At 44.8% G+C, this 26,175-nt stretch overlaps 1 protein-coding gene across 1 annotated transcript in view; it reads right to left on the bottom strand.

Moving 5' to 3' along the window:
• The window catches only part of CLCN1 (chloride voltage-gated channel 1), a 166,465-nt gene that overhangs the window by 93,790 nt on the left and 46,500 nt on the right, over nt 1-26,175 (bottom strand). The window contains exons 4-6 of the mRNA XM_068255086.1: nt 19,317-19,445; nt 8,551-8,684; nt 1,658-1,735 (exon numbers count right to left, since the gene is read on the bottom strand). Coding sequence (XP_068111187.1) covers nt 1,658-1,735; nt 8,551-8,684; nt 19,317-19,445 — 341 coding nt within the window. The remainder of the gene's footprint in view (nt 1-1,657; nt 1,736-8,550; nt 8,685-19,316; nt 19,446-26,175) is intronic.

Genomic DNA, 26,175 nt, shown 5'->3' with positions numbered 1-26,175 from the left:
GGCTTCTTCTCTTAATGTTCAAGCATATTCTGCACTTTATATAAAAGTTAAGTCTTTGTTATAAGTTAGAATGTAGTTTCTATTTACTGGTGGTCTCAGACATTTATGCATATGATGTGGGTAGCTTGGCACTGCCAAAAGGTAGATATAATATCCAATATTGTCTTGTAGATCCAATTCCATCACTCTGTTATATTTTGCCATGTTATTAACTGTTGTCTCTTTGTTCTGAATACTTTTCATTGTAGTATGTTATACTGTTGTATAATGATGAAACATTTTCAATAAAATGACAAAGTAAAAAAAAAATGTTTGATGAAATGGAAATTTCAAATCTAATTCTAAATAAAGCTCTTTTATACTTAAAGCAAAAAAAAAAAAATTAAAACTGCATGTTAACCTATACAAATAAGAAGTACTTTTCTTCCGGAGTTAAATGAGCCATACAATTATTTTCTCCTATGTTGCTGTCTCTTACAGTGAGTAGTAGAAATCTGACATTACCAACAAATTTTGGACTAGCCCATCTTCTCATAGGGGGCTCTTATAGTTTTCTTTATTTTTAAAAGCACTTAGTGAATGGCAGTTGCTCCGTCCAACTGCCCAAAAAGTGTGCAGTGAGCAGGGAGGCTGGCCAGAGTCATTGTATAAATTTTTTTCAGGGAGTGTCTTTATAAAGAATAAAGGCCATGCTGAGAATCCCCCCATGAAGAGATGGACTAACCCAAAACCTGTCGGTAATGCCAGATTTCTACTACCTAGTGACTACCTAGTGACAGCAACATAGGAGAAAAGTGATTTATGGCTCATTTTACTCAGGAAGAAATGTACTTCTTATTTGTATATGTTTTAAATTTTAAGATTTTCGCTACGGTTTTTCTTTAAGTATATGGCTGGGAACACACTAGGCAGAAACACTAGCGTTGCGGAAAATGCAGCGAAAACACACAATGCAAGTCAGTGGGCCACATCAAAAAATGCATATGCTTGCGTTCTGCAATATGCGTTTTTAAAAACACTGGTTTTGTTGCATATTTTTCAAAAATGCATAAAAAACGCACATAATGAAAATCAATGGTGACGCAGAGGTATTGCATTTTAGTGCGTTTTGTATGTGTTTTGCATGAATTTTTTGATGATGTATTTCCGCTTCCTGTTGACTTCCTAGTGATTTGCATAAAATGCATAAAAAAACCCAAGAAAACGCATACAAAACGTATATGAGATTTATATATGTGAACCGCAGTGTTCAGTGGTTTCAGTGTTCTGTTAAATACTGTACATTAAAAAAATGTGACCTGCACCAAAGCTTCAACCCTTGAAATAATACACCAGTTCATTAGCTTAGTCATGTACTAGGTAAATACTCTGCAAAAACAAACAAACAGTGAATAAAGTATCTAGCATTGGCCTATATAGATAATTCTTTGTTCCCAGATTAGTAATTGCTTCGATTAAATCAGCACAATCATTGAACACACGGTCAGAGCGGACAAAAGCCAACAGCTGCGACCAACCGCATAAGTCACCAGCACAGGCAGGCGGAGCCAGACCCAGGCAGCGAGGGACATCGCCATTGGCAGCCACCACGGCAATAAGCCAATCACATTGAAGCACTCCACTTAAAAAATCGCCTCCATCCAATTCAGCTCCTTACCTCGTACACACCACAGAAGACGGACATGAACTTGCTGAGGACAACGGCGCAGATACTGGCGATGTGGACAAACGGGCCCTGAAACACAAAACAAGGCCAGAAACAGGTTACATAGCTACATAGTTATTGTGGCTGAAAAAAGACACACACAAAAAAATAATAATAAATAAATAAATAAATAAAACACCATCCTGAACCTGCACATATACCAGTTGATCCAGGGGAAGGCGAAAACCCTTACAAGGCCTTGGCCAGATGGCAGTCAGATAAATCCCTGGATCAACTCTCCCAGGAATTACCTAGTAATTATAGCTGTGGATGCCCTTCAAGGAAGTGAAGCATCCAATGCAGATATAATGTAGAGTTTGCCATAACTTGAAGCTCCCCTTTCTAAATAGATCATGGCATCATTTATTTTGTGTAACATCACCCTAAACCCAATGGACAGAGATATTAGGCATCTGGACTCCCCAGGAACATATGGCAGAATTCTATTTGAGGATTTCAGCTCTGCATTCAACACCCTAATGCCATGGCTGTTACTCAGCAAGCTTTCCCAACGAAGCATACCTGAACCCATCTGCAGATGGATATACCAGCTTATTGACCGACAGGAGACAGCAGGTGAGGCGGGGAAACATATCTCAAGCTCAGGGCCGGTTGTAGATTTTTTGCTGCCTAGAGCAATATATTGCTAGGACCCCCCAATGTGTGTGTGTCTGTGTGTGTGTGTATGTGTGTGTGTGTGCGTGCGTGTGTGTGTGTGTGTGTGTATGTGTGCGTGCGTGTGTGTGTGTGGTGTGTGTAGTGTGTGTGTAGTGTGTGTGTTTGGTGATGTGTGTGTTGTGTTGGTGTGTGTGTTGGTGTGTGTGTGTGTGTTGGTGTGTGTAGTGTGTGTGTGTGTGTGTGTGTGTGTGTGTGTGTGTGTGTGTGTGTGTGTGTGTGTGTGTGTGTGTGTAGTGTGTGTGTGTGTGTGTGTGTGTGTGGGTGTGGTGTGTGTAGTGTGTGGTGGTGTGTGTAGTGTGTGTGTGTGGTGTGTGTAGTGTGTGGTGGTGTGTGTAGTGTGTGTGTGTGTGTGTGTGTGTGTGTAGTGTGTGTGGTGGTACGCGTGTTGACGTGTGTGTGTGTGGTGGTGTGTGTAGTGTGTGGTGGTGTGTGTAGTGTGTGGTGGTGTGTGTAGTGTGTGGTGGTGTGTGTAGTGTGTGTGTGTGTGTGTGTGGTGTGGTGGTGTGTGTGTGGTGTGTGTGTGGTGTGTGTGGTGTGTGTGGTGTGTGTGTGTGTGTGTGGTGTGTGTGTGTGTGTGTGTGTGTGTGTGTGTGTGTGTGTGTGTGTGGTGGTGCGTGTGCGGTGTGTGTGTTTGTGTGTGTGTGTGTGTATGTGTGTGTGGTGTGTGTGTGGTGTGTGTGTTGGTGTGTGTGTGCGTAAAGCCGGACCAGAGAGGAGAGACACATTGGGCTGTGCATGGCAGGCACTGGCACTACGCTTACCTCCCTCTGCTTCCTCCAAGACAGCTTCTCCTCCCTTCTGGCCCGCAGCGTCTGATTCCCAGGATGCCGGGTATGTGCTGCACTGGCGCCGCACCACTCACCCGCTCTCAGCAGATTAGCGATGGGATCACCAGCCACATGTGAAGTCCTGATTCCTCTCTGACTACAGCAGCATCTCAGGTGACCCGGCAGCATGTAACAGGTCACATGTAACAGGTACCGCTGTAGCCATGGATACAGGATGCGGGATGGGCGGATGGAAGCGGAAGCGGACTGAAGCGGTGCTGTGCATCTAGGGAGGGGAAGATGGGAAGTGTGAGGAGGGGGGGTCACCTCTTGCTGGCCTCTTATTGTTGCCACCCTGAAACACATGATTCACATTGCTTTATGGAAGAACCCCCCCTCAAGCTCTTTCACACTGGAGCAGCCCAGGCCCAGGGTCTTGTACTTTCCCCACTGCTTTATACACTTTCTTCTCTGCTTTATTCACTGTACACCTACGACTGCATAGAACATACAAACTCCATGCAGATAGTGCCCTGGCTGGCTGGGATTCATCCCAGGGGCCCAGCGCTGCAAGGCGAGAGCACTAACCACTGCATCACTGTGCTGCCAATTATTATAACACATCTATAGAGCAATTTTGCTTCTTTCTTATAAAATATACCTGGAGAACAGTAACGTCATTCCAGTAAAATATACAGTGACATTCTTTAGCAGTGATGTCACTCCGGGGCGTAACAATAGACCATGCAAGGGATGTGGCTGCAGGGGGGCCCAGAAGCCACAGGGGGGCCCATTCTGAAAGACTGACAACCATGGGCAAGGAGAGAAGAAGCTTTCTGCTCCCTGCACGATTGTTCTAATGGCTGCATCTGCTCAGCCACTGATAAGGAATCATACAAAGTTTGTAGACAGTCCCTATTTAGTGTGCATCAGGCTCTTGTGTACAACGCCCAGCCCCCTTAGTGGGAGGGGGCCCCATGCAAAGTTTCGCAGGGAGGCCCAGTGATTTCTAGTTACGCCTCTGATGTCACTCCTATAATTAGCCACTTATATTTGGAGGACAGCTACAGCCTCTATTGAGAAAGATGATTAGCTTGCTTTTATATATGATGTACCGTTGTACCAGTCTCAGATATTTCTCAGTCTCCGTATTTTCGCTGTATGAGTTCTGTAAATGACCTCCCGTGTTGGAGCAGTGGGGCGGGGGGCGCCTCTTGGCACAGCGTGAGCCCCTGCTGCCAGCGTACAATCACCCTCTAAGATGATGGAAATGCAGTCAGCTGAGGTTGGAGCTGTTTGCGGAATAGAATTTCACTTAGTGTGACTCTTAGGGGAATCCCTCCCTGGGCAGATCTGCTGCTCTATTAAAAACACCACAACTTATCGAGTGACTAATCTCAGCAGAGAGTGTTATTTTTAGCCATAATTATCGAGATATTCAAATGAAGGGCCCTACTTCTGGGAGTTTGTTTTCCTCCTGCGCTGTTGGTGGGCTTATTCCTAATCATCCCTTACAGAGGTGTATGTACAATCTCCTCATGGGGGATTTTTAGTTTTTTTTTATTTGAAAAAGCACTTAGTGAATGGCAATTGCTCAGTCCAACCTGCCAGAATAGTGAGCAAATAGGCAGGGAAGAGGGGGGATGCTCTGTATCTTTATATAGATCCTTTCCGAGGAGTGCTTTTACATAAAAAAGAAATGAACTGCTGAGAATCCCCCATGAAGAGATGGACTAGTCCAAAACCTGCCAGTTCCATCACATTTCTACTAACTACTGTAAGTGACAGCAACGTAGAGGAAAAGTAGTTTATAGCTCATTTTACTCTGGGAGAAACATTCTTTTTATCTGTATGTGTTTACATGTATTTTACAATTTTTCACAATAGTGGTTCTTTAAAGTGTACCAGAGATCATATATACTTACGGATTTACAGATACACTGGGCTTCCTCCAGCCCCATGAGCCTGGATCGCTCCCACGCTGCCGTCCTCCGCTGCCTCCAGCTCCGGTATCAGGTCTCGTTAGTTCGGCCTGTCGCGGCCAGTCTGCACAAGAGAAGTGCGCCCTCTACGTACCTCTCCAGCAGCTGCGTCAGACTGGCAGCAACTGGCTGAAGTGATGAGACTCGATACCGGAGCTGGAGACAGCGGAGGACGGCAGGGTGGGAGCGATCTGTGGGCATGGGGCTGGTGGAAGCCCCAGGTATGTATAAATCCGTAAGTACCGTCAGGGGCAAACCCAGGATTTTCATTTGGGGGATTCCTGAAAGGTCTCCCTCAGCCATGCACAATACAGTATAATAATATGGTAGGACATCATGCTGGGTACACACAATTCAATTTCCCGTCCGACTGACAGGATCTGACAATTATTTCCTAAATGTCCGATCTGCTCCTGATCGACAACAGTGTCGATCAGGAGGAATTTGAGTACAGATAATAATAAGGACAACAGACATCTGTAATGAACACAACAACACAGAACATTTATATTGCGCTTTTCTCCTGGCCGACACAAAGCACCAGAGCTGCAGCCACTAGGGGGGCGCTCTATAGGTAGTAGCAGTGTTAGGGAGACTTACTCAAGGTCTCCTACTGAATAAGTGCTGGCTTACTGAACAGGCAGAGCTGAGATTTGAACCCAGGTCTCCTGTGCCAGAGGCAAAGCCCTTAAAGGATACCCGAAGTGGAAAGTGACATGATGAGATAGACATGTGTATGTACAGTGCCTAGCGCACAAATAACTATGGTGTGTTCCTTTTTTTCTTTCTCTGCCTGAAAGAGTTAAATATCAGGTATGCAAGTGGCTGACTCAGTCCTGACTCAAACAGGAAGTGACTAAAGTGTGACCCTCACTGATAAGAAGTTCCCCTTTTTACCCCTTTCTTGCTCTCAGAAGCCATTTATCTGCTAGGAAAGTGTTTTATAGTTGGAATTTCTTATCAATGAGGGTCACACTGTAGTCACTTCCTGTCTGAGTCAGGACTTAGTCAGCCACTTGCATACCTGATATTTAACTCTTTCAGGCAGAGAAAGAAATAAAGGAACACAGCATAGTTATTTGTGTGCTAGGCACTGTACATACCAATGTCTATCTCATCATGTCACACTTCACCTCGGGTATCCTTTAACCATTACACTCTCCAGCCAATGAATGAAGGGGAAAGTGAAGCATTCACACAGCAGTGCACAGGGCTGTGCTCATACCTGACTCTCTTAAAGCGGTATCGTCACCATAAAAATCAAATTTCAACAGCAACTGGTCTGAGTGTATTAAGTGATAAAGATGCTAATCCTGCATTCAAAACTTTCAAAACTTTTTCTGCTGTTATGATTTGGAGTTATCACATACTTAAGGAGCACTGGCTCTTTAGTAGTCGTGCCAAAGAATTGCATGCTGGGGGTTATTTTTATCTATAATCTATTCCTCCTCTTCCCTTTATTTCCCTGCCAGCTGCTTATCTGTAACCTGATCCCCTACTCACTTGTATTTACAAGCAAGGCTGAGGTGACTCAGCGATTGGAGGAGACAAGAAAAAAAGTAAAGGGCAGAAATGACATCACAAGTTAGCCTTAACTGTGGGCAAAAGAAATGGCCCCCACCAGGAACAGAATTCTCGTCATTTACTATATAACATTCACTGAAATCAAAACCTGGACAGTACAATACATGTGTTATGTAAGTAGATCAAGTATTTATCTACTTATATATGTGTTTATTTTCCCTGGCATAGTATGGCTGATCCTACTGCTTTAAGTTCCCCAGAGCTGCTCCATGCTCTGTACACACACTGCTGCTCCATCCAAAGTCAACTGTAACAGGGAAAGAAAGGGGGCAGTGCTGTGAGCTGTAGAATGCCTGCAGATAATCTGTTGTCTCAACTTGTGCCTGTCCCCAAACACTGCACTGGCCCTGGTCTGAGGGGGGATTCTGGACAGCTGTAATCCCCCCCCCCCCCCCCCCCCTGCGTTTGCCTATGACTGTATATATGATCTCTGTTTTACTTTAACCTTCCTGGTGTTCAATTTCCCCAGGATTTCTGTGCAAAAAGTGATAAAATTACATTTTATAACTTTTTTTTCCTGTAACTTGCCAAAATGTGTCGAGCAAGGGTCTAGTATACAGTGCAGGAGAGTATTAACGTGTATGCATGGCAATACTGTTCACAGCATGTTTTGTATGGACGAATATATCTGTCAATAATTAAGTAATTACAGGCTCCATACAAAGTTTTCAAAAGGAAGACAGAGTATTCTGAAGGCAAGAGACATCAGGCGCGGCAATGCTCGTCTTACCCATGTATACCGGGTTGCGCTACTTGCGCAATGGACAGTAACACAGTGGTGTAACTAGAGATCATGGGGCCCCATAACAAAACGTTCATGGGGCCTTCAGATGGAGGTACTTATGAGCAATGCCACCTGCCCTTATCCTATGGATATGAGTTAATTTGGCAATTTACATTATCCTGTAATCAACACTGCACATAGTTCATTGGCACTGAGACAAAGTCAGAGGGTGGAGAAACACAAGAAAGTTAATGGTGAATACATTAAAGTGAACCTCTGGACTAAAAAACTACTCAGCAGAACCGAAAAGGCTTGGTGTTTCTTTAACAGGTTCATAGCATCAGAACTTTGTTTTTCTTACCAAAGCATCATTTTTAGCTGCATTTTTAGCTAAGCTCCACCCATCAAATAAAACTGCCCAAGTTTTTTTTCCCTGATGCTGTGCAAAGCATGATGGGATTTCCTATGTTGTTATTCACGTTGCTTAGCAACTGGGAGGGGTGATCAGAACACAGGACAGTTGGAACTGTGTCTCATGCTCCCTGTCACCTCCTTTCAACCAAAAAGATGGATGGCTCCATAAAATCAAACATTTGCCTGTTCTTTTAAAACAGGGTGGGTAAGAAATTATATTACCTATCTATTTTAATTAACATAACTAATGTAACTTAATGACAGTATGTTTGTTTAGGCTGAAGTTCCTCTTTAAGTACCCTCTGGGCCCCCTATGCTGCAGGGCCCCATGCAGTAGCAGCTGCTATGGTTACTGCTACGCGCCCCTGAGTACTCGTCTGGAATTACAGTAGTCCTGGCTGCGCATGGCAAATTTACCAAAGCTACAGGAATCACCATGGTTTCTATTGCAAAACATTATTGCCATCTGCAACAATGGAAAGAACCTGAAAAACAGACATAGCTGTTAATATAAGCCCTGGTAAATAAACCAGTCTTATTGTATGCTCACGTTTATTTTATTTGACTAGTTTGCTGGAAATAGCTGGAAATCCGGTATTGTTCCAGTCGGTATGACAGTGGCTGTCTGTTTGGGTTATTTTTGCACAGTGCAGAAGTGACTGTACTGTTGCGGCCATCACACACAGCGCATCTTACCTCTTTCCCCAGCGGCATTCCGCTACCTAAGGAGGCCGTCAGTCCGATCACTTTGGCTGCAAAGGCTTTGAGCGTTAGATATTCCTTCAGGACAACCCCTCGGAGGATGACTTTCAGCTCCGGAATTCCAGAACCTGGAAAATGAAAGCACAACACTGTTATGAGATCTCCGGGGGCAACAGAACTGCCTGCAAACCTGTCAGAAGAGGGCGGGGCGAAGAGGGAGGGAAGAAGAGGAAGAGGGAGAATGAGTAGAAAAAGACACAAGAAAAGGAAGGTAGTGAGAGACTCTAAACTGCAACATTGTATCAGGGAAACCATTTCAAGTGTACCTGTCATATTTCATCATTATATTAGATCCAAAATTAAAAAATTAGATCCAAAATTTTCTGTGTGCTCCGCCCCATCACTATATGTAATATATCAAAGAGTCCAAAAAATGGGGTTTATTGGAACCGACACAGTAATTGCTGTTTTAATAACATTTATTCCTGCATAGTCTTCAATACAAGCAAGTTATAGAGTAGCATTCAGATTTAACATGCAGAGTGTCCAGTAGCAAGTTAGTCCTGAGTTTCCCAGTGAGGCACCGCTTCCTCAGAGGCACACGATGTTTACACTCTCTGGAAAAACACACTCGGCGGGGGTTTCGGCCCTCTGGTATCACAGATTTGCTTGCGTTGCCTGGAACTGATTATATACACTTCATGTACCTCTGAGGAAGCGGTGCCTCACTGCGAAACGTGTATCAGGCCATTTGTTGTTATTGGAGACTTGTGTGAAATCTCTACAATTTTCTCGAATTAAAGACTATACAAGGATAAATGTGATATTATCTATTCAAACTGCAATTATTATATCAGTTCTGATAAAGCCCTTTTTTTTACTCTTTGATATATTGCATATTTCATAATTGCAATTATTTCCCATTCCAAACATCCCTGGTTTTTAATGAGAAAGAAGTTCTGATAGCACTGATGGAGGCTGATTGACTGCACCTATTGAGTGTGATGAAATATCACTATTTCCAGCAGCGATTTAGAGAGATTTGCTTATGTGGCTCTAGCAGATGCTGGACTGGAATTTGCAGCCCAGCAGGATTCTGATATCCAAGCCTGCAGACTGGTCACATTTTCCCCCTGGCCATTGGAACTGGCTCTTGCTAGCTTTCCTGTCTTCTTTCTTGGTCATGAACAGTTTCAACCTGGACTTATATTAGCACTGTTTTTTTATTTTGTTTTTAATATACAGTTGAGTTTATTTTTTTTTATTTTTTTTGGGGGGGGGGGGGGGGGGTTGTATTTTTCTTCACACTTTTTAACAACAAAGGTTTTTCTGTTTTTTTTTTCCCTGCAACAGTTTTGTTCTACATGGAAATATTTAGCATATAGAGAAATTATATTTTGAAGCATGGTAATCTTTTCAGTAAGCCCAGGTTCACAGTGCGTTGCGGTGTAACCTCTGCTTTGTAATGCAGCTTACCGACTGCAATGCCCCACCTATGCGACGTTCACGGTGTGGCAGGAGCATTGCGGTATAACAGGCAGTGGCATTGTATTGCATTGCATGCAGTGAGTTCAGTGACCTCCGTTAACTGTAAAAGTGAAGCATACTTTTTATTAACGGTATGCTTCACTGAGCCCGATGCAATGCATGGATAACATGCAGTGCCACTTTCCCGATCTGTTGAGCTCCTGCTGTCACAGGGAATGGAACGCAAGGACCACAGTGAATGTGGCCTAGTAGGGAACAGCTTAAAGGACACCTGAAATGAGAGGAATATGAAAGCATATTTGTTTCCATTTAAATAATACCAGTTACCTGGCTTCCTGCTAATCTTTCAACTTTTTGTTCAATGTACCACACACCTGGTGATAGTGGATGCTGGTGTTGGATCCTTATAGGAAACCAGAGCCGAGCTTCCTCCAGCCCCATGCGCACGGATCGCTCCCATGCTACCGTCCTCAGTCTTCTCCTGCTCTGGGTCCCGTAAGTCCTGCCAGTCACGGCCAGTCTGATGCAAGAGAAGTGCGATCTCTACGTATCTCTACGGCGGCCGCTGGAGAGATACGTAAAGAGCACACTTCTCTTGCGCAGACTGGCCGTGACTGGCAGGACTTACGGGACCCAGAGCAGGAGAAGACTGAGGACGGTGGCGTGGGAGCGATCCGTGCGCATGGGGCTGGAGGAAGCCCCAGTATGTATGAAACTTTTATTACAGCTCGGCTCTGGTACAAAGTGAAGAGACAAAGCACCCTCATGTATTTCACCATATATATCTGTGGGAACATTAGAGAAAACACCTACCCTGCTCTCTGCTTCATTCTTCACTGCTCAGCCTGCTTGTTCGCAGCCCTGATAAAATCCCCGACTGAGCATTCAGTCTGACTTTGCTCAGGAATCATTATAGCTGAGTCTGTCTTCTCTGATGTCTTTTCAAGCCCAAGCCTGCCCTCTTGTGGCTCTGATTTCCTGTTCTGTATATTCGGTTATAATTTAAGTATTATATGTAGGCCTCAGTTATTTGAACTGAGTTAGTTGAAAGGCTTGACCAGCACAGGGTCTCTTTAAGCATAATTTCTCGGAGAGAAATTATGAAGACTTTTACCAGAAGCAGATTGTCCTCGTCTGAAGGACAGGAGCACTATCTGTTCAAATGTACAGACTTTCAGACTGCAAAGGGGAAAAGAGAGGCCAATGTTTACTAAACAGAGAACATTCCTGTATGTAAGTGAAAGGGATCATAGAATATTAATCGAGTAGGTGGGTATTATGACACCACGAGGGCCGGTTTTAGAAAAGGCCATTACATGCGAGATAATATCTTTGCAGCAATTAATTTTCAATTCAATGCTAAATGTAATAAAGACCAAGCGGTTATGTTAACAATCGATGCCGAAAAGGCATTCGATCGAATAGCCAGGCCTTTCATTTATGCAGCACTAAGATCGTATGGCTTCGGGGAAATTGTTATCGACAGAATTAAGGGATTATACCAAAATCAAGAGGCTAGGGTGAAGATTAATGGGCTAATGTCAAAGCCATTTACAATAAACAATGGAGTTAGACAGGGTTGTCCCCTCTCTCCTCTATTGTTCAATCTATGTATGGAGATTTTGATCTTCTCTATACAGAAGGATACGGAGGTATCAGGTTGGAAAATAGGGGATTATGAAAATAAGATTTTGGCTTACGCGGATGATTTACTGCTAACCCTAAGCAACCCTCAACTTTCACTAGATAAGGTTTATAAAATTTTAGAGGATTTTTGTAAGGTCTCAAACTTTAAGATAAATAATGAGAAGTCAATTTTGTTAAATTTGGGTTGTGACCAGGGTTTATTAGAAGAGATTAAAAATAAGTATAATTTTAACTACACAGATCAAAAAATTAAATATTTGGGGATTAATATCTGTAAAAATAGCAATGATCTTTTTAAAGAAAATTATGTAGCTATTCAGAATGAAGGTATACATCTTTTAAATGCAATGGAAAGATCTCCGCTGAATGTCATCGGCAGAATTAACTTCATAAAAATGAAAGTTCTTCCCAAAATTAATTTTGTTATGCAGAATCTCCCGATAGCTGTCCCTAAATCCTGGTTCGTAAAGTGGGATAGAGTTTTTAGGGATTTCATCTGGCGAAAGAACAAACATAGAATAGCATTTCGAACGATTTGTCGCTCCAAGGATATGGGTGGAATGGGGGTTCCTAATGTTCAATATTATTATAAGAGTATACATTTAGACAGGCTTTTGGACATTAGGATAGCCTCTCACCAAAAATTCTGGTCCAGATATGAGAGAGAAATTATAGACTTTACCCTGATAGAATCATGGCATCCCAAAACGGTTAGGAAGGTTGTACAAGGAACATCACACCCTCTTCTAACCCCCACTCTTCAATCCTTTCTGGAACTATTAGAATGGGACTACAAAAAAGAAATTCCACCTCTGACGACTTTGGGAAATAACCCAGACTTTGGACCTGGACTGCATAATTATTGGTTTAAGGACTCCTTGTTCATCCCGACAATAACGTTATCCGAAATTTTTGATTCCAAAATATGGGATTTAGAGAAAGGCAAAAAGAAAGAAAAAAATTTAAAAGATTGCCAATTATTAAGCTTTCTCGACAAAGTTAAGGGAAAGATCAGAAAACAACAAAACTTTTTTGAAAAGTGCTTCTCCAATGCTACAAAGAAGAAAAAATCTATTTCCCATCTATATACTTTTTTAAGCCAGCATTTGGACTCTCCTCTCCCCCCTTTCTGCAGTAAATGGATAAAGGAGTTGGACTCCCCACCTGCCCTAGACTGGGATAGAATATTTCAAAACATCTGGTTAACACACAACCCCGGGTTTCAGTTGATTAACTACAAATTGTTAGCAAGATGGTATATCTCCCCGGCTCGGAAAGCGAAGATGGGAGCAAATCAAGATGATGTATGTTGGAGATGCCACAGCAACAGGGGCGATCTGAAGCATATGTGGTGGACCTGCCCTATGATACAGAAATTTTGGTTGGCCATAGAGTTTTTCTGTGGTAGAAAGCATAGCATAAGGGGTAAATTCACAGAATCAACGATCATTTTTGGTCCCGAAGATAAAGGCAGTTGGATGCTACCAGCTGCAATTGTGGCAAAAAAATTAATAGCTTGCAACTGGAGGAGTCCAAGTGTCCCGACTCTAAGGGAGTGGATCATGGAGATGGGACAGTTCCTGGAATTAGAGGGGTGGGAGGAAGACGAGGGCACCGACAGCAGAATCCAGGATAGGTGGAGAGTAGCATGGCTGGAGATTATTGAATAGGACAAGCGGGGCGGGGCGGGAAGGGTACACAGGGCTGTACGACTGGAGAATGGATGATGGATATATGGGAGTATGTATGGAATTCTATGGGGTTGCGGTTGAGTGCGAATGAAGGTATTTTTTGTATGCCCAGAATGTTTATTAGTAAATGGAATCAATTATGTATTTAAAAACGCCAATTAATGATGAAAGTTCAGCTCAACTCGGGAGCATAGCTATGAAGTGATGTACTCATTAGTTGAGCAAATGAACATTATGAGGCAAAAAAAAAAAATGACACCACGAGGGGTCTGAACCAATAGTCGGTCTTGGGGGATGGCTCAGATGAGGTCACATTTAACTCTTTCCTAGTCAGTATTAAAGGGCCATGTGGGGCAACGGAGGGCACTCTCTTACTTGCCTGCTCTCTATCTGCTGACTGGAACCCTAACTACTTTTATTTCTGTAAGCTGATATAATGTATGCTGTATATACTTAGTTTAGACGTAACTTAGAATAGAAAGAAGATGACCTGATTACCTTCAACAGGAAGGTGATCAAGAGCTTGTAACACAAAGGGACTTAAAGAAGAATCTGCTTGGCTAAGATATGATGAACTGTATCTGTATATCTGTGTACTTAATAAACTCCATCAAACTTGGAAGATGCCTCAAGAAGTCTATCTCCTATGCTGGGTGCTGTGATGAGTAGTGTTTGCAGCTCTTACTAGTGAGCCACTGGTGCCGGAAGAAAGGTGTGTTGCCAAGAGAAACATATAGTTTCTAACATATTCACAGCATCACAGAGAACAGTGAGGAGATGGGAGGAGCTGCTAATGTAAGGGTATATTGAAAAACTTTTGTTTTTTATCTATATTTGTTAGTCATAAGAGGTGTTTAGAAATGGTGATTTCATTTTGCACACAGCCCAATAAATAATATGCTTTTCTGATGAACTGTGTTTTGCGTGGAGTTATCGTAAAAGAACACAAAAAAACGGCACACCAGAGCGGCGAAAATACCAGGTATAGTATTTGTTTTGTGCCAAAGCGTTCATCTCTGATTTCTTATAAGCATTCATACAATCAGATTACAAAGGAAGGGTCCACACACAGACTTGCTGGGACTTGTTCAGATGTATTGATCTGTTAAACACACACGTAAAGATTGTTTCGGCCAATAAGATCCCTTATGTCAAGGCATAGACCGCATCAAACACCTCCCCCCCCCCTCCTTTGCCGCTGACAAACGCCACTGGTTTTCATTCTCTACTCCAGATAGAGAAAACCCAATGGCTTTTATGGCTTTTTCAGCGGGCGGGGTGGGGGGGGGGGGGGTGTTGGGTGGTTACATGCCAGAAGCCAGTGGACAGGAGCTCCAGGACTGATTCACGAGAGGAAAACTCAGCAGGCAATTATAACTTTACAGGAGACGCATATGTGCTTTACGCTGGATGTCTGCTTTAAAGTGAACCTCCGGACTAAAAATCGACTCAGCAGCACTGAAAAGGCTTGGTGTTTCTTTAACAGTTTCACAGCATCAGAACTTTGTTTCTCTTATACAAGCCTCATTTTTAGCTGCACAGAAAAAAACTGCCCGGGCTTTTTTCCCCTGATGCTGTGCAAAGCATGATAGGAGAACGAGAACAACAACATCAGAAATCCCGTTTTGGTGCAATTTTTTTTTTTTTTTTTACATTTTGAATTTGACATTTGAAGCCTAGCGTGTGCAGCTGGAACGGGTAATCAGGACACAGGATAGTTGGAACTGTGTCTCCTGCTCCCTGTCGCCTCCTTTCAACCAAAAAGATGGCTGCCCCCATGACAAAGATGGCAGCCCCCATGAATCACAAACATTTGCCTGTTCTTTTAAAACAGGGTGGGTAAGAGATTATATTACATATCTATTCTAATTATCATAACTAATGTAACTTGATGACAGTATGTTTGTTTAGGCTGAAGCTCCCCTTTAAGTCATACATCTGTTCTGCATGCTTGTTCAGGGTCTGTAAATAAAAGCATTAGAGGCTGAGGATCAACAGGACAGTCGGGCAACTGGTATTGTTTAAAAGGAAATAAATATATCAGACTCCCTGGCTCTCTCACTTCAGGTGTGCTTCAAAATCATAGGCCCTTAGCGAGTCAGGCCTGATAGCTGTGCTGCAGGCTGGGGGTTACAGAGGGTGCCAGGCTTGTACAGTAACCACAAGGCAGATCACCCTCTCTCTCTGTACGGTGTGTGACTCAGTCATACCGGGAGATCACTGTCCATGCTGTGTCCACAAGCAGCTGATGCTGTCTCCTGTTACCCCTGACTGCCCACTCCATTCCCCCGACCAACTGATCTGTCATACAAAACAGTCCCATCAGATAGACTGATTCCCCAGGTGTTTATACAGCACCGACATATTCCTCAGCCATCCCCATATCAGACGCTGTCAGCAATTTACACCACAGATGAGTCACCGGGGCACACTCAGTGTCACTGGATCACATGATTTCAGGCACAGGCTTTCTCCTGCCCCCGACTCCTCAAGAGCAGCCTGCTCTATCTAGGAAGAGAAGAGGGTAAAGTGACGCCTAATGTATATAAAATACTCTAAAAACACTAAAATTAAGAAGGTTGAGGAGGCTTACCTCACAGACGACAACTCACTTTAAGTAGAAATATTTAATGATAAGCACAGGTAACGCGTTTCGTGCGATCTAGGCCACTTCCTCAGGCCAAGTAAAGTGCCGCTGCAGTCAAATAGCCGCATACAGGGGCACCCAATACAATGTGGCTATTTGACTGCAGCGGCACTTTATTTGGCCTGAGGAAGTGGCCTAGATCCCATGAAACGCGTTTATTTATTTTATTTATTTATTTATTGTATTTATAAAGCGCCAACATATTACGCAGCGCTGGACAGAACAAATAGGGATTCAGACAATATTTAGGGGTGACATACAGCAAAATGACAATACCTGAATATAAGAAAGACCAGATCACGCAGCACAGTATGAGTACAAGGTAATGCTTAGTCAGTCACTGGAGGGGAGCATGGAGATTAGGCAAGTTAGGTTCACTCAAATGCATAGCATGGGTGCACAGTAATGGAGGTGCATGATCAGGTCGGACACAAAAGGAGGAGGACCCTGCCCAAAGGCTTACAATCTAGAGGGAGAGGTAAGGGCACGAAAGGTAGGGGACCAGAGTTCAGCTGTGGGTTTAGAGCACTTGTGAGGGGTGGTAGGCCAGAGTGAAAAAGTGAGTTTTGAGGGCCTTCTTGAAGATGTTGAAGGAGGGGGCTGCCCTAATGGGTGGAGGTAGGGAGTTCCATAGTGTTGGAGCAGCTCTTGAGAAGTCCTGGAGGCGTGCATGGGACTGGGTGATGCGGGGGGTGGTTAGGCGAAGTGCATTGGAAGAGCGGAGTGAGCGGCTAGGTGTGTACCTCTGAGTAAGATCGGAAATGTAGGTTGGACAGGTTTTGTGGACAGATTTGTAGGTCAGACGCGTTACCTGTGCTTATCATTAAATATTTCTACTTTTAGAGTGAGTTGTCGCCTGTGAGGTAAGCCACCTCCACCTTCTTAATTTTAGTGTTTATAGAGTATTTTATATAAATTGGGCACCTCTTTACCCTCTTCTGTGCCTTACTCCCCCCACCTCCCAGTGAGGGTAGTTCCATACACCTGACCCGAGGTGGAATCCCACCACCTTACGTGTTTCAGAGTGCATGAGATTTTTTACAAGAGAGCGACCGCCTCCAGGATTGCTGGCACACCTGAGTAGACTTAGGTTTTAGTTACTCCACCTCCTTGAAGTGGTCGGTTCCCCTCGTGCAACCCACCTTTGGGAGTATTCCCTTGTTGAACACATTTTTTTACACTCATCCACCTGTGACATACTGCACCATTTGAGCTCCTGTTGTCTTTGTGTTTTTTTCCCAGTACCTTATACTCTCTGGGTAGAGGATGGGGGTGAGAAAGTCGGAGCTGCAGGCTTTTTAGACAGTTCAAGCCCCACCATCTTGCAGTGCAAGTAGCCCTGGTGATGCCCAGTCAGTAAGCAGGAGTCTTGCTCGCAGGCATACATCGAAAACAGTTTATTTTCAGGGAAACACAGCATAGCTCTCTCTCTTTTGGAGGGACAGTCCCTCTTTGGGAAACCAGTCCCTCTGTCCCTATTTCTCCCTCATTTGTCCCTCTTTTAGGACTGATGTACAGATCTATGGAAATCTATGTATTTTTCTACTAAAAAATGTGTTTAATTTAATCTAAACTTTATTCCCATCCTTTAAATTGATATATTTCTTATTTTCAAATGTTAATATCAAGGAAAGTGAACCAGGATAGAAAGGACCAGTGTAGTTTGAATGCCAAACAACATATTTTTCTTATGACATCTTTATAGTGGGCATAGCTAGGGGCGTGGTTAGAGGTGTGGCAGGATTGTGGCTTAGTGATGCTCATCCGGAATCCGGATATCTGGGTTAACCCGGATATCCGACCATTTTTACGCTATCCGGATCAGATTTCGGATCCCGGATAGCTATAGAAATCCGCATAGCTATCTGCGGATAGTTTGATGCATGACCCGGATATCCGCGGATATTCGAATCCGAAATACTGTAACTAAGGTGATGACGTCCTGGAGCCAATCAGAGGGCTCCCAGCAGAAGCCCTAGCAACCAATCACAGAGCGGAACACTGGCCAGCCCCACTGTATAATAAGGAGGGCTGCCATGATGAGACAGATCGTTCTGGCTTGCTGAATGCTTCCTGAGAGACATGCTCCTGGGCTGGTGGCCTAGTGAGGGCTGCCTGTATACAGTTATACACCTAAAGCTGTTCATTGATTAACCCCTTCACTACTCTATAGTAATCGTTATTTAGCTTGATTGATTATCTCATAGTGTGACAGTTAGAGTGTGTGCTGCACAGCTGCAGTGCTGTTGCTGGGGCAAGGGCTTTACACAGTGATAAGCTCAGTGATTAACCCCTTCACTATCACTACACTATTGTTAATTCATTAATGTGTTAGTGTGAACTAGTGTCTTCTCCTCTACTGTCTGACTGTCACTTGGCACGTGTCTCTTTGCACGTGGCACGTGTCACTTGGCACGTGGCACGTGTCACTTGGCACATGTCACTTGGCACATGGCACTTGGCATGTGTCACATGGCACGTGGCACGTGACACGTGCCACTTGGAAAGTGCCACGTGACACGTGCCAAGTGACAAGTGCCACGTGACACTTGGCAAGTGCCACGTGACAAGTGCCACATGACACTTGGCAAGTGCCACATGACACGTGCCAAGTGCCACGCGTGGCAGGCTCCTGGCATACGTTACACCTGCTGCTGCTGCATTGCCCTGCTCCTGCTGCCTGTGCAGCTCCCACCGCCAGGCCAGGGTGCCACAGGCCACTGATACCACCTATATTTAACCCAAAACACAATTGCTGCATAATTTTTTGAAGGTGTCTTGGCTGAAAACTGTCATATCCCAGTTGTGCAGTTGGACTTTGGACACAATGTGGGCTGCACGACCGCTGACTGGAACCTAGGCCTGATGTTAATTGACAGCCATTTTTTTTTAAGTCCCCACATCATCAATTAGTGTTCCCCTTTGCAAAATAATGATGATACATGCCTCATTTACCCTAAAAACACCTTTTAAAGCTATTTAAAGGGCACTTCCGTTTTTTCTATCCAGATATCCGAATAGCCCGGATATCCGCGGATAGTGCAACCGGATATCCGTGTTCACGCGGATATCTAAAAGGCTGGATTCAGATATCCGAACTGGATCCGGATATCTAGGTATCCGGATCCGGATCAATTCGGATTTTAAAAAGTACTATCCGAGCAACATTGTTGTGGCTTAAATGTCCCTCTTTCTGATGTCAAAAAGTTGGGAGGTATGACAGAGTAATGATTTAATACAGCTGCCTCCATTTTGCCATGGGAAATATACAGATTAGAAGCTCTCACCTATTGCCTGGGGAGACACGATGTGGCAGAAGACAGCTGCAAACAAGATGAGGACCAGAGGATAGGAAACCCAGGCCATATACTGGTACCAGACATTGTGGGAGGCCTCCTGATACATCCACCTGTAGGCTGAGAGAGTGAAGACATTACAGAATTATCACAAAGTGTAAACTGGTCTGCTGTTACTGTTTACAATTCAATGGTGTCCCATAAAGGGTATCAATTTCCAATTGCCATTACTAGGGCACCAAAGAAGTCATGTGTGCACCCGACTATAGAAGTAGCCATTGTGTGCATCTATTTCTGTTCACATTTTCACAACAGTTTTAGGGCATAGCCATTTCTGCTTGCTTAAAGAGAAACTCCAACCAAGAATTGAACTTTATCCCAATCAGTAGCTGATACCCCTTTTTACATGAGAAATCTATTCCTTTTTACAAACAGACCATCAGGGGGCGCTGTATGACTGATATTGTGGTGAAACCCCTCCCACAAGAAACTGAGAACCGAGGTACTCCTGGCAGTTTCCTGTCTGTGAACCTTGTTGCATTGTGGGAAATAGCTGTTTACAGCTGTTTCCAACTGCAAAAACAGCATACAGCAGCTACATCACCTGCCAGCAGTAAAAATGTCACCATGTGATAAATGTCAGAATATATATCTGGGATTTAAAAGATTTTACAATGGGCAAACACTGACTAAATCATTTATACATAATTATTGTAAAAATGAAGGACTTTTTTTTATTACATAATTTTCACTGGAGTTCCTCTTTAAAGTGGACCTGAACTCTTGCACAAGACAGATGCAAAACATAGGGAAATGCACCCTGTATGTACAGTATGTAGAGAGTTTAGCCTGTCTAATTCCCCCTCATCTGTGACTAAGCACACGTTGTAATTTGATGTCTCCCCTGTGTCAGCTCACTCAGAGCAGCTAATTGGTAAATACACCATGTCAACACTATGGGCTTGATTCACTAAGACAAATAGCATTCCTTATCAGAGTTAACACGACTTATCGAAGTTAACATGCCTTATCAGAGTTGACACGCCTTATCAGAGTAGCATAGCGAGCACTACAAACTTATGCCTGCTAATTGGGCTAATTGGCAATGATGAAAGCTCCACTCGTCCTGCCCTGAGCCCCTGTGGGTCCAATCACTTTAAAGACATCCCCGCACTTTGATTGGCCCAATAGGCTGCCTGTCACTTGAACAGGAAACTTGACAGGCAGCCTATTGGGCCAATCAAAGTGCGGGGATTGGTGATTGGACATGCAGTGGCTCAGGGCAGGACGAGTGGAACTCTCATCATTGCTAATTAGGAGGCATAAGTTTGTAGCGCTCGCTGTGCTACTCTGATAAGGTGTGCCAACTCTGCTAAGGCGGATTGACTCTGATAAGGTGTGTTAACTTTGATAAGGCTTGTTAACTCTGATAAGGCATGCTATTTGTCTTAGTGAATCAAGCCCTATGTCTGCTTCCATGAAAGCAGGAAGTAGACACACTGCAGATATATTGCAGGATGTTGTATTAGCAATAACAAAGAAATTGTTTTCTTTGAAATGTTATTATGCTGTTTTAGAGCAGAGAGGAAGTTCTGAGTTCAGGTCCGCTTAAGCTTTTCTAGTCACATGGGGAGAGGTGGGTGGTTAAAGTGGTGAATGCAGCACCTGTTAGCTGCTCCATTGCACCTGCCGGGCGGTTGCTAGCGCTTGGCATGGGCTGCGCAGAGGTGGCCACCATGCTGAGTCACAGCTGAGCACAGCCACACTCATGTGTTGTTTGATGAGTTTTCTTGCTGCTGGCTAACTGCACTGTGTGTCAGGCGCAGATACGTGCAGAGCTAGAAGAGCTGCTTATATTTGGCTACATTCATTTGCAACTGGAAGGCATCCAATGGTCGGCAGATGGGAGGCTGAACTGCCCAACTCCGCCTCCAGTGTGTAACAGACACCGCTAGCAGTATTTGTTACTGCAGTCAACTGCCACTGCTAATGGACGCATGCACAACGGCCTGCTTGGATACTGTCACTGGAAAGCATGGGGTGGCAATGAATCTGCACTCGTTTGGGTACCAACCGCACTGTAACAACTTGGGCTGTCATTCAGTCATGTCTTTCTCTCAGGTAATGTTTTTACATCTTATTTACAGGATACATTTTCACCACCTAGCAAGTGAAAAAAACTAAAAAATAAAATAAATAAATAAAAAGGCATTTCCAACTTAAAGCAAACCTGAACTGAAAATTAAAAGTTAAAATAAACATACACGTCATACTTACCTCCTGAGTAGTCTACTCATCAATCTTTTTCTCCTCTCCTGCATCCTGTTTGTCCGCTGTGATTAATGAAAATCTTTGTAATCCATTGTAAAAATGGCCATTACCCCATAACAGCTTCCTGGTCAGCACACTCTTATACTGTAATATCACACACATGCGCAATAGGAAAACATGGACATTAACTTGCTCATCAGTTGTCCTTTCAGTTATAACTGACAGCAACTGATTTATAACTGACAACAACTGATATTTTTTTATTTTCTGCCAAAATCTTGTCAGAACTGGAAGGCATCATTGTAAGAAGAAAAGGGTGAGCTCCTGAGAGGAACTGAAGGCGAGGTAAATATGTAATATTCATTTGCAGTTACAGTTTATTTTAAATAATTTTACTTAGTTCAGGTTCACCAAAGTGCACCTGAGATTAAAGGATACCCGAAGTGACATGTGACATGATGAGATAGACATGGGTATGTATAGTGCCTAGCACACAAATAACTATGCTGTATTCCTTTTTTTCTTTCTCTGCCTGAAAGAGTTAAATATCAGGTATGTAAGTGGCTGACTCAGTCCTGACTTGACTCAGTGTGACTCTCACTGATAAGAAATTCCAACTATAAAACACTTTCCTAGCAGAAAATGGCTTCTGAGAGCAAGAAAGAGATAAAAAGGGGAATTTCTTATCAGTGAGGGTCACACTGTAGTCACTTCCTGTCTGAGTCAGGACTGAGTCAGCTACTTACATACCTGATATTTAACTCTTTCAGGCAGAGAAAGAAAAAAAGGAACACAGCATAGTTATTTGTGTGCTAGGGGCTGTACATACACATGTCTATCTCATCATGTCACATGTCACTTCTGGTATCCTTTAAAAAAGCACAAGCATTTATACTTACATGGGGCTTCCTCAGGCCCACTGTCGTCCCCAACCTGCTCCGTTCTCTCGCAGTTAGAGTTGGCACGAATGGTTCCAGGCGAACTTTGGGTGGTTCGCGTTCGCCGGCGAAGGCGAACTTTTGCGGGAGTTCGATTCGCCCCATAATGCTCCATTAACCGCTTGCCGCCCGCGTCACGCCAGTAGGCATGGCCGCGGCGGCAGCCCCAGGACCAGCTAACGCCAATTGGCAGAAAGTCCTGGGGCAGCAGTTTACGGGAGATCGCGCGCACGGTGCGCGCGCATCTCCCGCTTGGTGGGCGGAGCTGAGCTCCGCCTTCAGTCTCCGAGCGGCGATCGCCGCTCGGGAGACTGTTACACGGCGAAACCGCCGTGTATTTACATGTGCAGCGCTGCGATCAGCAGCAGCGCTGCACTGGGGACAGCCGTGTGACACGGCTGTCCCCATGGGGGACAAGAGAGCGATCGGCCTTCATAGGCAGAAGCCTATGACAGCCGATCGCCGTGATTGGCCGGCTGGGGGGAGGGAGGGGATTTAGAATTAAAAAAAAAAAGAAAATGGCAACAAATATTAAAAAAAAAAACACAAATATTTATATAAAAAAAATAAACACAGGGGGGGGCGATCAGACCTCACCAACAGAGAGCTCTGTTGGTGGGGAGAAAAGGGGGGGGGGGGGATCACTTGTGTGCAGAGGTATACGGCCCTGCAGCTTGGCCCTAAAGCTGCAGTGGCCAATTATGGTAAAATTAGGCTGGTCACTAGGGGGGTTTACCACCATGGTCCTCAAGAGGTTAAGGTCAACTTTGACCCTCTACATCACAGTCAGCAGGCACATTATCACCAATCAGACTACACTCTCTCCTGAAGCCTCACCCCCCCCCCCCCCCTTAAAAAAGGCAAGGTTCTCCAGCCGCTTTACTCACTCGTCTGCCTACAGTAATTAGTTAAGGGACAGCTGCTGACAGACTCTGCTAGTAAGTGCTTAGTTAGGCTTGTTAGCTTGCTCCTAGACTGATTGTTATTCCTTTTATTGCACCCCACAACAGCTCTCTCTTCCCTCTCTCCCTCCTCCTCCTCCTCCTCCTCCGGAGGGTCTTGTCTTCCAGGGAATTGTAGGATTTCAAAAGCCAGCTTACATACATTGGCTGGGAATCGAACCCAGGTCTAGTGCTCGGTAGGCAGCTCTCCTCACCACTATACCACCACCAACACTACATGCTAAAGCCAGCCTAGCATGTACCATTATGATATATCCAAGAGAAAAATGAGCTTGCTTAGGGATTTGTAGGATGTCAAAAGCCAACTCACGTACATTGGCCAAGAATCAAACCCAGACCTACCGCTCTGTAGGCTGCTATCCTAACCATTATACCACCAACACAACACTCTACAATGCTACATGCTGAAGCCAGCCTAGCATGTACCATTGTGATATATCCAAGAGAAAATGAGCTTGCTTAGGGATTTAGTATGTCAAAAGCCAACTCACATACATTGGCCAGGAATCGAACCCAGGCCTACCGCATGGTAGGCTGCTATCCACACCATTATACCACCAACACTACAGGCTGAAACTTCTTGGAGCAGACTTACTTCCTTCCTCTAAAAGACACACATACATCTCCATAAAATCATTCAATATCAATCTCATAACTATATAGAATACCTAAAGTGACTGCAAATGCCCCCAGAGTTGCACAAATCAAATAAGGGCGCCTAGAAAAAAGGGCTCGGGGTATAGCCAAAAATTGTTTTATAATATTGTCTATAACAATATTTTTATTGTTTCTTCATGTAGTAAAATCTATAACAATGAAAACGAAAATGTATTTTATTAACAATAGCAAAACATTGGTAAATATTACCGATATTTTACTACAACTAAACCTAATCCTACTCTCACACAGAACCCGCCCCCTACCTATCCTTAACCCTTAGAGCCCCCCCCCCGGTGTTGCCTAAACCTAAGACCCCCTGGTGGTGCCTAACCATAAGACTCCCCCGGTGATGCCTAACCCTTAGACACCCCCCCCCCCCGGTGGTGTCTAACCCTAAGACTCCCCTGGTGGTGCCTAGCCCTAAGACCCCCCTGGTGGTGCCTAACCCTAAAACCTCCCTGGTGGTGCCTAACCCTAAATCTCCCCTGGTGTTGTCTAACCCTTAGACCTCCCCCAGTGGTGCCTAACTCTAAGACTCCCCTGGTGGTGCCTAACCCTAAGACTCCAATGGTGGTGCCTAACCCTAAGATCCCCCGGTGGTGTCTAACCCTAAGACTCCCCTGGTGGTGCCTAACCCTAAAACCCCCTGGGTGGTGCCTAACCCTAAGACTCCCCTGGTGGTACCTAAAACTAAGACCCCCCCTGCTGGTGCCTACCCCTAAAATCCCCTTCCTGATGCCTAATCCTAAAACTCCCTTTCTCCGCTGCCAATAACGTTAATACAAAATCTGCTAATTAACAAAATTATAACTCTCAAAACAAATTTCAAAATGCTATAAAAAGTTAAAATGATAATTTACAAATTATCAAAATGATAAAAAAGATATGATAAGTTAAAACGATATTTTGCAAATTATCAAAATGAAAATATAGTATAAACACTTAAACCAATCATTTCTAAATTATCAAAGCAAAATTTATCAGTGGCCCGAATGTCTTCTTTGGTGTCCAATCAGTGGCGGCGCTACACTGGGGCTTACCTATCAGCCCCACCTAAAGCCCCCCCAGCAGGCACTGCAAGTTCTGTTCACACAGACAGGCAAAATAAGGAGGAGAAGGACTGTCTAGAGGAGGGCCTGGCTGACTGACAGTGATCAGTCTCCGCTCCGGCCCGCCCCGGGTCATAGATGCTGGCAGACACGCAGAGCAGCCCGCAAGGGTACGTTCATGGTGGGCTGCTGGCGACTGGCGTATACATTTGTGTCACGTGACGACGTCTGGCGTCACGTGACACGTGCAGCGCACTCGCCTCGCCCGCCCAGGCAGCTTCAGTTGCCGCCAACGGCCGAATAGGGAGCAGGCCTGCGTTACTGTGAGTGACTGGCTGCCAGCCAGAGCCAGCACTCACTCACACCCCCCACGGACAGCACAGCAGACAGGCAGCATGCACAAAAGTCCGAGCCTCCAACTCTCCAAGGACTCGGTATAGTCGGACTGGAGGCAGCTCAGCAGCAGCAGCAGCAGCAGCAGGAGGATTGGAGACTGAAGGTGGGTGGACAGCTGGCAATTTTTTTTCGCACCAGCCAGGTCAGAGGTGCCCTGGGGCCCCCAGCCCACCACCACCAACCAGGCCTGAGCTGCCCTGGGGGACCCCCAGCCTACCACCACCAGCCTGGCCTGAGCTTCTCTAGGGCCCCTACCCCACCACCATCCAGGCCTGAGCTCCCCTGGGGCCCCCAGCCCACCACCACCAACCAGGCCTAAGCTGCCCTGGGGGCCCCCAGCCCACCACCACCACCATCCAGGCCTGAGCTGCCCTGGGGCCCCCAGCCCACCACCACCAACCAGGCCTGAGCTGCCCTGGGGGGCCCCCAGCCCACCACCACCACCAGTCAGGCCTGAGCTGCCCTAGGGCCCCCAGCTCACCACCACCATCCAGGCCTGTGACCTTCAGCTCAGCCCACCAACAGTCAAGCCTGAGCTGCCCTGGGGCCCCCCATCCCACCACCACCAGCCAGG

This window comes from Hyperolius riggenbachi, chromosome 10 (genome assembly GCF_040937935.1).
Source record: "Hyperolius riggenbachi isolate aHypRig1 chromosome 10, aHypRig1.pri, whole genome shotgun sequence".
Classification (NCBI taxonomy): Eukaryota; Metazoa; Chordata; class Amphibia; order Anura; family Hyperoliidae; genus Hyperolius; species Hyperolius riggenbachi.
This window is presented reverse-complemented; position numbering and strand designations above follow the sequence as displayed.